The 16,503-nt window shown below is 44.6% G+C and overlaps 1 protein-coding gene across 1 annotated transcript in view; it reads right to left on the minus strand.

Moving 5' to 3' along the window:
* Nucleotides 1-16,503, minus strand: part of Yars1 (tyrosyl-tRNA synthetase 1) — a 28,476-nt gene that overhangs the window by 6,255 nt on the left and 5,718 nt on the right. Inside the window, exons 2-8 of the mRNA XM_057784367.1 lie at nucleotides 15,213-15,359; nucleotides 14,894-15,069; nucleotides 11,574-11,703; nucleotides 6,240-6,320; nucleotides 4,809-4,901; nucleotides 3,254-3,389; nucleotides 2,439-2,524 (exon numbers count right to left, since the gene is read on the minus strand). Coding sequence (XP_057640350.1) covers nucleotides 2,439-2,524; nucleotides 3,254-3,389; nucleotides 4,809-4,901; nucleotides 6,240-6,320; nucleotides 11,574-11,703; nucleotides 14,894-15,069; nucleotides 15,213-15,359 — 849 coding nt within the window. The remainder of the gene's footprint in view (nucleotides 1-2,438; nucleotides 2,525-3,253; nucleotides 3,390-4,808; nucleotides 4,902-6,239; nucleotides 6,321-11,573; nucleotides 11,704-14,893; nucleotides 15,070-15,212; nucleotides 15,360-16,503) is intronic.

Consider the following 16,503-nt stretch of genomic DNA (forward strand, 5'->3'; position numbering starts at 1 on the left):
AATAAATAAAAATGAGGAGGACAGCAGGTATATCTGAGTCAGAGTGAGGACCGAGCCACACAACGTGGTGGTGGTGAGCGGCACTGCTCCGTGGTATTGCAGCTGAGCACCCTCACCTGCAGGGCAGATTGGAATGCTCCAAAGTCTGAGCATCAACGGTAACACAAGAAAAGTTCCATATACAACCTCACACGAAATGCTGCTGTCAAAACTCAGGCACATTGCCCGGTGTGGTGGCGCACACTTTTAATCCCAGCACTCAGGGCAGAGGCAGGCGCAGCTCTGTGAGTTCAGAAGCCACGCTGGTCTTCAGGAGTTCCAGGACAGTGCTGGGATTAAAGGCATGTGCCACCACCTCCAAGTTGAAATTCAGTATTTTGTCTATATCCTGAAGTTACCTTTTTGTACCTAAATCTAATCTGGAAGTACTTAGATATTCTGAAGGGACATCAGAATATTAGGTATGAATACTGTAATACATTAATGACGGCATTTCTGTTTCTGATGCTATGTCTTCATTTCCTTGGGAATAGTTAACTTTGAATGAAAGCTTTAGGCCTGTAGCTATCCAGATGTAAATTAAAATTTAGTTTCTTGCTTGCAGTATTCATACCATAAGTGCTCCATAGCCACACGTCACCAGAGTGGCTTGTGTCCCAGGCAATGAAAATCTAAAATACATAGACACACCAGACTTGAAATTCCACTGTGGCAAGTACTGTGGGAATATGCGGCTGCAGAACTTTCCAGAAGCATTCATTCTAATTCTGCTCAGCATTCCCACAAAGAACTGCTTTCAGTGGTGTGGGTTCTGTGGCCTGCCTCAGACAACAGAGAAGGGTTTCAGAGTAATATTTTCAACACATCCCTAAATGGGCCACACGAGCTTCCAGACCTCAGAGATCAGAGTCTCTCAGCTGCCACTCAAACCTGCCTACATCTAGCTTCCCCCAAGTTGTTCCCCAGCTGTTGCCCCCACACCTCTAAGGGAAGGGAATGCAAAGCCAAGTGAGTCAGCCCACTTTCACCAACTATCCAGTCTATTAGAAACTTTCTCTTAGTTGGAGCATATTGGTACCCACCTTAAACCTAGCACTGGGGAGGCAGAGGCCGGTGAGTTCCAGGGTAGTCAGGGCTACATAGAAGGACTGTGTTTTAAAAATCCAAAAACCAAAACAAACAAAAAACCCCAAAACAAGTTCAATATATGTATATAAATCTTTTTCATCTTTTAAAAGTTACATGTGTATGTGTGTGTGTGCCCATATATGTGTACACTACTGCCTGTGGAGGCAAGCGGAGCACAGCAGAGTCTGCAGCTGGAGTCACAGGCAGTTGTGAGCTGCCTGATGTGGGTAACTGAACCCCAGTCCTCTGCAAGAGCAGAAAGTGCTCTTAACCACTGAACTGTCTCCAACCCTTCTCTCCCAACCCACAGTATTGTGTCAATCCTCTGGAGTCACAAGAAAACCTAGTCTCTCCTCTGGGAAACTCTTCTTATAGTAAAGACAGAATATAGACTTGCTTTCTAGCTAAACATGCCTACCTCATCTTTTTAAATGAAGGATTTGATTTTTTTTTTTTTTTTTTGAGACAGGGTTTCTCTGTGGTTTTGGAGCCTGTCCTGGAACTAGCTCTTGTAGACCAGGCTGGTCTTGAACTCACAGAGATCCGCCTGCCTCTGCCTCCCGAGTGCTGGGATTAAAGGCGTGCGCCACCACCGCCCGGCTTTGATTTGTAATTATGTATATTGTAAGAGGAGCAGGCCGTGTCCCACCGCCCAGCTCCTGGCTGCCCGGCAGGCCTGCTTTTTGTCCCGGCCGCCCGTCTATCTTAACCCCCAAAATAACCATACGGAAATTGTATTAATTAAAACATTGCCTGGCCCATTATTTCTAGCCTCTTATTGGCTAACTCTCACATCTTGATTAACTCATTTCCATTAATATGTAAAGCCACTTGACTGTGGCTTACCGGCATGAGTCTAACCAGCGTCCATCTTGGGCAGGAGAATCATGGCAACTTCCAATCTGTCCTTCCCAGCATCCTGTTCGGTCTACTCCACCTATCTAAATTCTGCCCTACCAAAAGGCCAAACCAGTATCTTTATTCAACCAATGAAAGCAACATAAATACAGAAGTACCTTCTATACCAGTGTATAAATGTCTGGTATGGGTATGTGCCTATAGGTGCAGCCATGGAGAAAGGTTCTTTGTTGCAATGCATCTAGTTCCTTGGAGGGTGCTGAAGATCACTATTTTAGGCATTTGCCATTTGCCCATCTACTTAATAAACTACCCAAATCCAAATCTAAGTCGTTAACAAAACAGTCTCGGAGGAAATCAGGACAGAGGTGTGTGGCTTGTTCCCTAGATTGGCAGCCAGGAGGGAGAGGCTGTTAGACTTGAGGGTGTATTCACTCTTCCTCTAGCCTTACCTCGGCAGCAAAGTCTTTTTCCAGCTCCAGGTAAACGGTGTAGGTTTTGTTTCCACCCCACTTCTCATCTCTCAGGATCACAAACTCTACAACATACCAAGAAACCAGTCAGTAACTGCAGACACAATATTCCTCCACCCAACGCATCACTATTTGTAGATTTGCTATTTAATTTGTGTGTGTACGTGCCTGTGCACACACGTGTGCACACGCATCATATTTAAAGCATTTTACTTTCACCAGTCTTCTCACCAGCCCTGGCATTCTATTTTTTCATTTTTTCGGTGCTGGGATTATTTAGACGTGCACTCTACAATGAGCCTTCCTAGGAGCTGACTTGCGTTAGATAAGCTCCCTACAACAAGCCTTCCTGTTCTTTAATTGGATAAGCAGCCACATTGTGTATTCAACAAAAATCATGGCTTAGAATTATTTTATATTCAGCTGGGCAGTGGTGGTGTACACATTGAATCCCAGCACCCAGCAAGCAGAGGCAGGTCCATTTCTGTGAGTTCTAGGTCAGCTTGGAGTGAGTTCCAGGATAGCCAGGGCTACAAGAAATTGTGTCTTGAAAAACAAGCAAAAGAAAAAAGAACTCTAGTTCAACATGTCTGTCTCCTCTCTCATTTCTGACATCCTCTGCAGGCCGACAATCTCTCAGATCCTTCCTGGTAATGCACACACAGACAACTGAGGGACAGCTCACAGTGCGCATCATATATATGGCATCAGGACTATGACAGTTCTAAGCAAGGTCATAGCAGGAACTTGGAGCTCCTAGCTTGGCCCCTGAGAAACAAGCAGGGGACTCTTACCAGACTTGAGAGGAAAGAGGACATGCTTGATGAAGGACAGAACCCCGTTGTTCTCCACATTGCCTGGCTCACAGAAAGCTTTCTTCAGCTTCTTCTTCACGTCCTCCTTCCGATCAAGGAGGTCGATTTTAGACTCCTGGAAGTCATGAGGAAAGAGACCTCTTGTGGTTGAAAATGAGAACACATATAACTAGCTTTAATATACAATATAACTTTTAAAAAGTTTACTTTAATGAAGTCAAATCTATCCACTCCCCCCATCATGGATTACATACTCTTTTTGTCTTCTTTTGAGCTAGGGTCTCTGTGACTGAGGCTGGCCTCAAACCTGCTATGTAGTGAAGGATATTCTTTAACTGATCTTACCGCCTTTACCTCCCCAGTGCTAGAATTACAGATATGTACTAGGAGGCCTGCATTATGCAGTGTTCAAACCCAGAGCTTCATGTATGCTAGGTAAACACTCTTTCAATTAAGCTATATCCCAAACCCTAACTATTTATCCACCCATAAAAAAAATAGTATATGTGTACCACATGCATGCAGGTGCCTACAGGGGCCAGGAGAGGATGCTGGATGCCTGGAACTGGAGTTAACAAGCGGTTGTGAGTCACCTGATGTGGGTCCTGGAAACTGAACCTGGGTCATCTTCAAGAACAGCGAGTGTTGGGGCTAGAGTGATGGCATAGCAGTTAAGAGCATTCATTGGCTGCTCTTCCAGAGGTCCTAAGGTCAATTTCCAACAACCACATGGTGGCTCACAACCATCTATGTTGGGATCTGATGCCCTCTTCTGGCATAAAGTTGTACATGCAAATAGAACACTCATACATATAAAATAAATAATAAATCTTAAAAACAAAAACAACAACCAAAAAACCCCAAATAGCGAATGCTCTTAACCACTGAGCCATCTCTCTAGTCCCATATACATTCCTTATTCCTTTTTTTGAGACATGGTTTCTCTGAGTAGCCCTGGCTGTCCTAGAACTCCCTCTGCAGATCAGGCTAGCCTTGAACTCAAAGAGAACAGGGCTGCCTCTGCCTTCTAAGTGCTGGGATTAAAGGTGTGTGCTACCACCTCTTGGCTAAGAACAAATTTGGAGATTTTAGTTATGTGAGGTGGCACATCAGTTTGAAGCCAGGGCTAGCGAGATGTCTCAGCAGGTAAAGGGGTCTGCCACCCAGGCTGACTTATACTTTCCATACTCCTGCTTCAGCCTTCAGAGTAGATGACATCCCCAAGCCCAGTGCAATAGGGCTGAACTTGACCACAGCCCTATGATGGGAGACATGAAACCCAATCACCCTGGTCATCAGCAGCACAGTTGACACAACAGGATGACAGTTTACCTCACAGCACAGACATCCAGAATCTAGTTAGCTAGGGCACTGTTCTTTAGAGTCTTCAATCTGTCTTTTGCTGAAGCTTTCTAGATTCAAGAAATGGTCGTGGGGGGCTAGCAAGATGGCTTGGTGCACACACACATACAAGCACACACACCGAATAGATAAAATAAATGTAAAAAATGTAAAGAAATGGTTAGTAGTTTACCTCCTCTGATGAGCTCATTTTGCTCCCAGTTAACCCCGGGACCATGGGATTCATCAGATGGATCCGCTTTGAGTAGCCAAGTGCAGGGAGGTACTGGAATGAAAACAATAGCAGATATTAATATAAATTTCTCCTCGGTGCTCTGTCTCATCTGGTCTGACCAGCAACTTCAGGGCACTATGTGCCAGACATTCTTCCTTGCCTTTTTAATAAATATATATATAGTTTTCAACAGTCATCATTATGTTAGCAGACTTTAACAAATATTTATATTTTATATGTGTGTGTGTGTATGTGTGTGCACGCACATATGAGGGTGCATTAACTTGTGTGGCTACATTTTAAAGGCCAGAGGATGACATTGGGATGTGTTCTTCAATTGCCTTTCCATTATGCTTTTTTGAGACAGGGTTTCATTGTTTTGCCTACACTGACTGCTAGAATTTTCCTAGACTGTGACACAGACACACGCCACGACAGCAGGCATTTAAATGAGTAGTGGTGACTCAAAGTCAAGTTTTCCTGTTTGCAAAGCAAGCACTTTACCCACTAAACCATCTCTTCAATCTGTGTAACATTTTTATCTAATTCTTTGCCGCTGGATATGTTTATTTCTAAATATTTGCTTTAAATTACTAACGTGGTAAGTACTCTCACACACAACTCAAGTTTTGTCTATTTGTTCTTATTTCCTTAGGTCAGGTTTCCAGGAGCAGATTTTATTAGGTCAAAGGATAGGAATGTTTTAGAGTTGTCAAAGTATTCCAGGAATTTATATTTCTGATTAAGTTGTTTTCTTTACACCATGCCTAAAATGACCAACTGCAGAGGCTGGAGATGGCTCAGTGATTAACAGCACTGGCTGCTCTTTTAGAAAACCTGGGTCCAGTTCCCAGCATCTACATGGTGGCTCACAACCACTGACACCCTTCTCTGGCTTCTGGTGCATAGCCACATACGCAGGTGTAATACCCATGAACATTAAGAAAACAACAGCAACAACAACAAACCCCCCAACTCCCAAAACCCAAACTAAAACCACAACAACCTTCTCAATATATTCAAGCTCTTTATGAGAAAAGAACTATGTGTTTGTACAGACCCCCGAACCCTGGTAAACCTCATCTCTGAGATCCGTGGTTTCTATGAAACTCAGGGCAGGGCAAACCAAATGCTCTAGGAGAGAAGAGCAACAGGAGGAACCAAATCCACTAAGTCCTGGAGCAGCTTTTGGGTAGCACCGAGGTAGTGTGGGCTGGTGAGGCAGACAGACCTGGCTGGCTAACATCTGTGCTGTCCCAGACACTGTTTTCTGGCCTGCAGAGCCAGGATGCCCACCATCCAGTGTGCATCTGACCAGCGTGACTGCGTACCATAGCTGACTTAGCTTCAGCTGTGTATCTCTCAGGGGAGAGAGAGGTGGCCACTCACCTTCTCTGCAAAGGTAAAAATCTTCCTCTGGTCAACACCACCAAACTGGGCATCTACTTTTAAGTACTCTTCATCCAAAGCCTGTGGAGAGAAACACGAGTGTAAACATCTGCTGTATTTGTCCCTTACGGGTCTGATACAGAAAATTTGAAATCATGTGATTTTTTCTTTCTTCTTCTGTCTCTTTTTAAAAACAGGGTAGAGCCAGGAGGGAAATAAATAACACAGAGCCCCCAGTGGTTCAGAAACCGCTGCTGAGTAACTTGCATGTGTGGACATTACTGCATATGGTGTAGGCTCTGCTCTCAGGATGCTCCTAGTCTATCTAATGCAGTGGGGAGGGAGTGATGCTAGAGGTCCCTCACTGAATAAGACAGCTTGTGTCACATCAAAAAACTGTCTGCTTGCCATGACATCTACTTGGGAGGTAGAAGCAAGAGGTTATCCTGAAGTCATGAGATCAAGACCAGCCTGAACAATATAGATGCTGTTTGGGGAAAAAAAAAAGTGGGGGGGAAGCCGGGCGGTGGTGGCGCACGCCTTTAATCCCAGCACTTGGGAGGCAGAGGCAGGCGGATCTCTGGGAGTTCGAGGCCAGCCTGGTCTACAAGAGCTAGTTCCAGGCCAGGCTCCAAAGCCACAGAGAAACCCTGTCTCGAAAACCCCCCAAAAAAGTGGGGGGGTTGAGTCTGTGGTAAGAGCATATGCTGAGCTTGTCTAAGGTCCTGGATTCAGTCCCTAGCACAAAACCTTGAAAGAAACTAAAGGCTTATGATGGTTTATATGAAAGGGAGAACAGGTTCCTCACACATGAGGCCTGATGCTCTCCTACAACTTGGAGGAGCGGATTCTTTCCCTTTACCCTGTGGGTCTTGGGACATGGGGCTGGTTGGCAAGTGCCTTAACTTCCTGAGAAATCTCTCTGGCCCAGTATTCAGAGCCTTTCTACTGCTTTGCTTTTGAGTACAGTTTCCTTGATACTCTTTATGCATGCGGACAGTAACACTGCACTTGGTATAGGGCTCACGACTACAATCCCAGCAATCAAGAGGCTGAGACACAGATTGCCGTGAGTTTTGGATCAATTTATGCTATAAAGTGGATTGCAGGTCAACTGTCCCACTCTTTCCCAATACCAAACAACAACAAAAACAAACAAGACAACCACAACAACAACAACAGCAACCCCAAGCCCCAAAGCAGTAAACCAGGGACTACAAGCTGAACAGTGTCTACTACTTGTGACTTGTCAGGCTGGTGCCAGCCCGTGGATTCAGGGACGAGTCAGATCCACATCCTTCCTGTAAGAAGCTCAATTACTTGGGGAAAGACATTTCATACAGCATGTAAGGGCTAACTACATGTTCACGTTAGGAGCAGGGCCATCTAGAGCTGGCCATGGTGGTGCATGCCTTTAATCCCAGCACTCGGGAGACAGAGGCAGGCAGATCTCTGTGAGTTCTAGGCCAGCCAGGTCTACAGAGCAAGTGCTAGGGCTACACAGAGAAACCCTGTTTTGAAAAAAAACAAAACAAAAAACACCAAAAAACTAGAGTGGTGGTTCTCAACCTGTGGGTCATAACCCCTGGGATTATCAACCAACCTTTTCACAGGGGTCGCCTGAGACCATTGGATATTTACATTATGATTCCTAACTGTAGTAAAGTTACAGTTAGGAAGTAGCAATGACAGTGATTGTATGGTTGGGGTCACCACATGAGGAACTATATTAAAGGGCTGAGAACCACTGCTGTACAGGTTCTCTACTACAAAGAGGAGACGGTGCGAGAGGGCAGAGGGCTGAGAAGTGTTTAGGAAAACGCGACTGATTCAGTCTTCAAAAGCAAACTTCAAGAGATGTAGAGCACGCTGAGTGTAAAGATTAGACAAGGAGGGGAGGGCAAGGTTTGGTGGCTTGTGACTACAATCTCAGGACTGGAGGCAGAGGCGGACAGATCCCTGAGAGTTCAGGGTTAGTGGACAGATCCCTGAGAGTTCAAGGTCAGTCAGGTCTACTGAGTAAGACCTACACAGCTTGACCTACACAGACTTTGTCTTGAAATTAAAATAGCTGGTCATGGTGGTGCACACCTTTAATCCTAGCACCAGGGAAGAAGGGATAGGTGGATCTCTGTGAGTTCAAGGACAGTCTGTTTCACAGAGTGAGGTCCAGACTAGCCAAGGCTATATAAACCTGTCTCAAGGCTATATAAACCTGTCTCAAAAATAGCAATAATAGAAGAAAGAAAAGTAGATAAGGCCATGAGTGTCATACTAGGGTGCCTTAGTACTGTCCTGTCAGCGAACAGTTTTAAGGAGAAATGTGACCAGCACTGAAGAAAGACACCAGTTACAGACACGGCTGGGCATGGACCAGAGGTCTATGTAGGCTGGAGACAGACAGACAGCATCTCTAGCAGAGGTCTATGTAGGCTGGAGACAGACAGACAGCATCTCTAGCAGAGGCCTATGTAGGTTGGAGACAGACAGACAGCATCGCTAGCAGAGGCCTATGTAGGTTGGAGACAGACAGACAGCATCTCTAGCAGAGGCCTATGTAGGCTGGAGACAGACAGCATCTCTAGCAGGCTATTGTAAGAGTCTATTTGAAAAACACCCATGATCCAAAGCAGTGGAGATGTGGAGCAAGACCCAGTTTAAGAGCTGGTATGTGTGTGTAAGTGTGTGTGCATACATGCGTGTGAAGGCCAGGGATGGCTGCCAGGTGTCTTCCTCCATCGCTCCACCTGAGGCAGTCGCTCTCACTGAACTTGGAGCTCACAAACTTGGCTAGTCTTGCTAGTTAGTAATGGACCAGCCTGACGAGAAAGAAGCTGAGGTCAAAATAAATTCATTACTATTTGATCATGTCTTGATCCATTTTCTAAAATTTGACATTCCACACCCCCATACCCTGACCTCCACCCTGGTAAGATGTTCTACCAAATTCCTACATAACCAAAAACCCTTGGAAACACCTAGCCTTGTAGTTTTGGGGTTATCACACCCCTATTCTCTCAAACACAGCTTTAGGGAGCTGTGTGACAGAAAATAAAGCTTGCTCAATTTGACCGAACATTTTGGGTTGGTGATCTTTACTCTCATAAAGTGGGATTAATAGTTAGCTTGCCTGGGGATTCCCTGTCTCTGCCTCCCAAGTGCTGGGATTAACAAGCAGGTTCCTACACCTGCCTGGCTTTGTTTGTTTGTTTGTTTTGTTTTGTTTTGTTTGAGACAGGGTTTCTCTGTGTAGCCCTGGCTATCCTGGAACTTGCTCTGTAGAACAGGTTGCCTCAAACTCACTACTGCCTGCCCCCCCCCCCCTTTTTAAAATGTTGGTGCTGGGGGTTTGAAAGAGCAAGCACCCTTATCCACTGAATCATCTCCCTAGACCTGAGTTTAAGAGTTTTAAAAAGCAACACTGGTAAAATTTAGATCATAATTAGTTGAGGTTAGGAGCGAGGAAGAGGACACACGGGAAGGCTGAGTAAAAAACTAGCTACACCAGCACTGTCCACAGAACTTCTCTGTAACCGTGAGCATGTTCTCTCTGGGCTGTCTGTTCTAGCACCTCCTAGTAGTAACCACACATGGTTACCACAGACTAGAAATCTACACCATTTGATTGAAGAACTAAAAAAAAAAGAGTTGGGTGTGGTGGTGCATACCTCTAATCTTAGCACTCTGAAGGCAAAGCCAGGAAACTTCCTGCAAATTTTTGGCCAGGCAGAAGTACATAGCATGACCTTATCTTAAAAGAACAAAACCCAGGGACTGGAGAGATGACTCGGCAGTTAAAAGCACTGGCTGCTCTTCCAAAGGTCCTGAGTTCAATTCACAGCAACCACATGGTGGCTCACAACAACCTATAACAGGACCTTTTGGTGTGGGTGAAGACAGGTCACTCATACACATCAAACAAACAAACAAATATTTAAATTGAGTAAAACAAAACACTTCTCAGCAACTGGGAGACTACATGGTACTTAAATTAAAACAAACACACAACTGGAATGAGGATAATTTCCTCACGTAGCCTAATCACCTTGAACTCAGGATCTTCATATCTCTGTGAGTTCCAAGACAGCCAGGGCTACACAGAGGGACCCTGTCTTGAAATAAACAATCAACAAACAACAAAAAAAAAATTTGTTCATTCTGTTGCCAGGCTTGCTTGGAACTCCTAGGCTGGATTTGACCTTAAAGACTTCCATTACTTCTGCCTCCTGAGGGCTGGGGTTAAAGGTGTGCGCCTCCACACCCAGCCACCTTAGTTTCTTCAGTAGCTAATCCTACAGACTTATGTGCCACCTTGCTCAGCTAAGAAAAAAAAAACTTTTTGGTGTGGGGGGGTTTGAGACAGGGTTTCTCTGTGTAGTGCTGGCTGTCCTGAACTTGCTTGGTAGACCAGCCTAGCCTCAAACTCATAGAGATCCACCTGTCTCTGTCTCCTGAGTGCTGGGATTAAAGGCATACCCCACTATGCCCAGCGTCGAGTTAAAATTTTAATAACTTTTTCCCTCTTTATAGTATTAGAGATCAAACCTAAGCAAACATTCTGCTACTGTGCAGTATTTGAAGTCCATAGCTTTAATTAGCTCTTTTATCTCTCTCTCTCCCTCCCCCTCTCTGTCTGTCTGTCCATCCATCCATCCATCTATACTCTGGCTATATAACCTAGGTCAACCTTGAATTTACAATAGAGCAGTCTTAAAATCAGAAAGGAACCAGACATGGTGGTGTCTCAAAAAAAAACCCCAAAAAACCAAAAAAAAAAAAACAAAAAACAAAAACCAAAAAACAACAAACAAACAAAACAAACCCCCCCCCCAAAACAGAAAGGAAACGGGAGACAGGGGCTTACAGTAAAGAAGTATCCAGGAAGGAGAAGAGCGAGTACAGGGTACAGCCAGTGCCTGAGAAGCTTCTGAACACTCATTAGAAACAATGCAGAGGGCTGGTGGTTAAGAGCACCAGCTGCTCTTCCAAAGGACCCAGGTTCAATTCCCAGCACCCACATGGCAGCTTATAACTGTGTATAACTCCAGAGTTTTAGGGGATTGGACACCCCACCCATATATAGATGGCTCACAACCATCTGTAATGAGGTCTGGTGCCCTCTTCTGGCCTACAGACATACATGCAGATAGACTATTGTATACAATAAAAAAAGACAGCACTGCCATCACTTCACATATATATGTATCATACACACACACACACACACACACACACGGAGAGACAAAATAGCAATATGCATTAAAAAAAAACCCTTAAAAAACAAATGAAAGAGTGCAGAAAGGCAACTGGTACCCTCCCCTCCCTCTTGCATACCTGCAGTCCAGGGTACAGCAGGCCACTCAGTAAAGGGTGCTCCACCTGCTTCACAACCTCAGCTCCGGCTTTCTTGGCATCATGTTGTGTGACCACAGAGGACAATCGGTACACATCCAGCGTGTACTCTCTTAAGAAGAAAGGCAGAGGAGACAGCTGTAAGACTGAGCCCAGGCCTCAGTGTCCCAGGACAGCCCCCCAACCTTAGGATGCCAGCACTGCCAGGCAGTGGTGGCACACGCCTTTAATCCCAGCACTCGGGAGGCAGAGGCAGGTGGATCTCTGTGAGTTCAAGGCCAGCCTGGTCTATAAGAGCTAGCTCCAGGACAGGCTTCAAAAGCTACAGAGAAACCCTGTCTCGAAAAACAAAAACAAAACAAAAAAAGGGGGCTGGAGAGATGGCTCAGTGGTTAAGAGCATTGCCTGCTCTTCCAAAGGTCCTGAGTTCAATTCCCAGCAACCACATGGTGACTCACAACCATCTGTAATGAGGTCTGGTGCCCTCTTCTGGTCTGCAGGCATACATAGATTATTGTATACATAATAATAATAATAATAAAGACAGCACTGCCATCACTTCCACAACGTGAGATCCATCCATTCATCCAAACTATTACTTTAAATTTCTGGTTTTCCTTTTGGTTCTGGAAAACGTTCTACTATTATCTCGTGATACACTGCATCTTTGCCAACCCCTTCTCTCTTTTGGAATCCCTAATCAATAAATACTACAATTTTCCAATCTTTCTTCCATACCTTCAAAAAAAAATGTTTTAAATATATGGTATATGGCTGGCAAAGTGGCTCAGTGGTTAAGAACACTTATTTTTTTGTTTTTGTTTTGTTTTGTTTTTTTGAGACAGGGTTTCTCTGTAGCTTTGGTGCCTGTCCCGGAACTAGCTCTTGTAGACCAGGCTGGCCTCGAACTCCCAGAGATCTGCCTGCCTCTGCCTCCCGAGTGCTGGGATTAAAGGCATGCGCCACCACCGCCTGGCCTAAGAACACTTACTCTTGCAAAGGACTTGGGTTGGTTCCCAGCACCCACACAGTAGCTCACAACTGTACATAAGTCCAGTTCCAGGGGCACAGGCATCCAAGGGGTGTGAATATATCCACAGACAAAACACTCATACACATAAAATAAATAAATTTTAAAAATATCACCCTTGGGTGTGGTGGTGCACACCTTTAATCCCTGCACTCAGGGGCAGAGGCAGGCAGATCTTTGTGAGTTCAAGGCCAGCCTGGGTCACAGAGTGAGTTCCAGGACAGGCTCCAAAGCTACACACAGAATTCTGTCTCAAAAAACTCCCCCAAGAAAGAAAGAAAAGCTCAGCAGTACCCAGTGCCCTCTCCTAATTCTACCCAGTTCTGCCCCCGCTAGAGGAACCTTATCTTAAGCCTGTTGCTGCTTTTCAGCTTTGCATTTGTATCTGTAAGCTGTGGCCGGGAAACAAGCGTCTACACAGGTATACACTGTTATATACTGGCATATCCCCCTACCAGCCTGAAGTCCCAGGGTCACGGGGGATTTGCATCTCAAATTGCAGCAGATAAGGCCAAACCATTTTCCAACGTGATTTTGTCAGTATTTTTTAAAAAAATTCTATTTATTTCTATTTTATGTGCTTTGGTGTTTTGTCTGTGTGAGGGTGTTGGATCCCCTGGAACTGGAGTTACAGACAGCTGTAAACTGCTATGTTGGTGCTGGAATTGAACATAGGTCTTTAGAAGAAAAGCTGGTGCTCTTAACCACAGAGCCATTTCTTCAGACCAATTATTGTGAATTTTATTACCTATTTTGCCTCTTAAATTTTTTTTCCATTTACTGACTACATTGTGATTTTTCAGAATGATTTTAATCTCAATTTTTCTGAATAACAACCAGGGTACATTATTCTTTTCCATATGATTACTAGTCACTTGAGAATTCTAAGAAATTCTCAATTGAACCTTTTTTTTACTTGATTGGGTCACTAAAAAAATTAATCATCATTTTTGTTTATTTATTTATTTTTTGACGCAGTCTTTCATTATGTATCGCTAGCTGGCCTAGAACCATGTAGCTCAGACTAATCCTGAACTTATAGAAATTTGCCTGTTTCTGCCTCCTGAGTGCTGGGATTAAAGGCATATATGCCTCTGACTCTGTAAGTTTTGAAAAACTGGATATTAAGTTATATGCATCCCAAGGATTTGGGCCATTTGTGGCTTGCATTTGTATTTGTGTGTGTATGCTTGAGATCAAGAATTTATGTGTGTTAAGTATTTATTTTACCACAGAATTACACCCCAGCCTGTGGCTTGATATTTTTTTAATTTTACTTTTGATGTGGTGGAGGTCTTAATTTGATATGGGAATTTTCTGGGAATTCCACGCAGGACTTCATAAAATAGCAATCTCTCTCTCTCTCTCTCTCTGTCTCTGTCTTTCAAGACAGGGTTTCCTTGTGTAGCAGCCTGGGCTGTCCTCAAATTCAGAGATCCTCCTGCCTCTGCTGCTGAGTGCTGGGATTAAAGTCAAGTGCTACCACCACCCGGCTTATAATATAGTTCATTTTTCAGTCTTTTCCTGTGCTTTGGTGCACCTTGTCTCATTGGACCTACTCTGAGATTCTAACTCTCCCAGGGTCAAGCAGTCAACTGTGCTCTGCTTCTAAGACAGTACTCTACACTCCTGAGAGCATATGCTTTAACATCTTTAAAATCATCTCTCACAAGCAATGGCGTGTCCATGACTTAGCAGTTGTTTTGAGGTATAGATACCCCCTGGCACCTCAGCATCTATACCAAGGGCAACCAATGCCCACATCTGTCCCTGACATAAGGTGGCTTAGCATCTCCATACAACATAACAATAAGAATTGTTGGAAGATGGCCGCCTCCTCTCATATTTCTTTTATCATTATTTGCTTGATCTCAAGCATACACACACACAAATACAAATGCAAGCCACAAATGGCCCAAATCCTTGGGATGCATATAACTTAATATCCAGTTTTTCAAAACTTACAGAGTCAGAGGCCAAAGGAGAAAGGGAGGCTGGCCATTTCCCATCCCTTTGCCACAGGCTATGGTTCCAAGGCTGAGGCTTGGTTAGGGTTATATTTGTATCTGTAGCAAACAGGATAGAACCTAGGTGTTTCCAAGCCAGTACATTTTTGATGGGTGAATTAAACCAACAAAGGGTATAGACTGTTTAATGGGTCTTAACAGGTAGTATCAAGTAGCTCCCAACCCAAATTTAAAGAGTACCTGGACTGCACCACCCTGTAATTAGAAAGGCATACCAAATCCACAAGGAGCGATCACGTGCTTACTTGCTGAGCTGGTAGTCGGTGCCTTTGACAAACTTGAGCTTCTCCAAAGGTACGCCAATGCTCTCCAGCATTGCCTTGATCACATTCTCATAGTAACTGGTTCGAAGTTCTAGAAGGTCCCAGGGAGCTTTCATGTTGTCCAGATAAGCATGAAGGTCCGCAAACAGAATTGTTACCTTGACAGAAACAATAAGAAGAAGCCACCAAAATGTAAATCGGCCCCAGTGGTTTCTACTCCCTCCCCACCCCCACCCTTGTTAAGGGTCTCTTTTGGTCATTTAACAATGACAACAGCTTGGCTCATAGCAAGTGTTCTTACCTCACACCCTGCCTTCAAGAAGTCAGCAATCTTGGACATGGGCACAAAGTAAGCCACATGTGGCTTCCCCGTGGTGGCCGTGCCCCAGTAAACTTTGAGTTCTCGCTCCTTCAGTATCTCCTTCAGCTTCTCTTCCCCCAGAACCTCCTGTTGTGGAAGCAGAAGAGCCGGTTTAATGCTGATCCCTTACCTTGCTCATCCTTTACTGTCACTGGGGTTTCAGGCTCAGAGCCTGTGGGCAAATGTCACTGGAGTCCAAACATGTTCTCAGTGCTGCGAGTCATCCTAAGCTGTTCCTGATGCTGCTGGAGCCTCTTCCAGGAAACGACACTGGTGCTAAGGTATGAAGGCGCAGATCTGCCCATCTGCCCTCAGTTGCCGTCCTTCCTTTTGTAGTCACCTCAACAAACATTCTTCCTTTTTAAATTTTATGTATATAGGTGTTTTGCCTGCATATGTCTGTGCACTATATGTGTGCAGTGACCCAGAAGGCTTGAAGGGGGAATTACAGATGGTTGTAAGCCTTCATATAGGAGGTAGGAATCATGCTGGCAGTGGTGGCACACACCTTTGATCTCAGACCTTGGGAGGCAGAGACAGGCGGATCTCTGAGTTCGAGGCCAGCCAGAGTGAGTTCCAGGACAGTTAGAGTTATGCAGAGAAACTCTATCTTGAAAAACAAAGCAAAGCAAAACAAAACAAAAAAGGAAAGGAGCCAGGAATCAAAGCCAAGCCCAGGTCCGGAAGAGCAACCAGTGATTTTAACCACTGAACCATCTCATCAGACCCTGGAGCCACCTTAATTTAGTCATCTCTTCTGCTGTCATCTGCTTCGGTCTCACTTCAGTGAGCTCCATGCTCCTGCCTCTGCCTCCCATATGCCATCATGACCCAGCACTCCATACTCCTCTGAGGTTCACAGAGGACCTTGAGGCAGCTTACTGCAATGAACACTTACTTCCCTCCTCTTTCTGCTTAGGCATCTTTGCCACTGCTCTTTCCATCATTAAGGGTCAGCAATTCTCCTCTGACCCTACATTCTGTTTTGTTTTGTTTTGAGTCAGGGTCTCATGTAACCCAGGCTAGCCTCTAACTTCTAAGTGCTTAGAGTCCAGGTGTGTACTGCCAGGCCATGCATTGTCATGCATCAAACCCAGGCCTTTGTGTATGCTACAGCGAGCAAAACCATTCTTGTGTAACTTGGAAACTATGTTGAAAACATGTTTTTTTGAACTGAAAATTTGTTTTGACAAAATGAATATAACATGTTTTGACTTAAAGGATGCTGCTG

This window comes from Chionomys nivalis, chromosome 11 (assembly GCF_950005125.1).
Source record: "Chionomys nivalis chromosome 11, mChiNiv1.1, whole genome shotgun sequence".
Taxonomy (NCBI): domain Eukaryota; kingdom Metazoa; phylum Chordata; class Mammalia; order Rodentia; family Cricetidae; genus Chionomys; species Chionomys nivalis.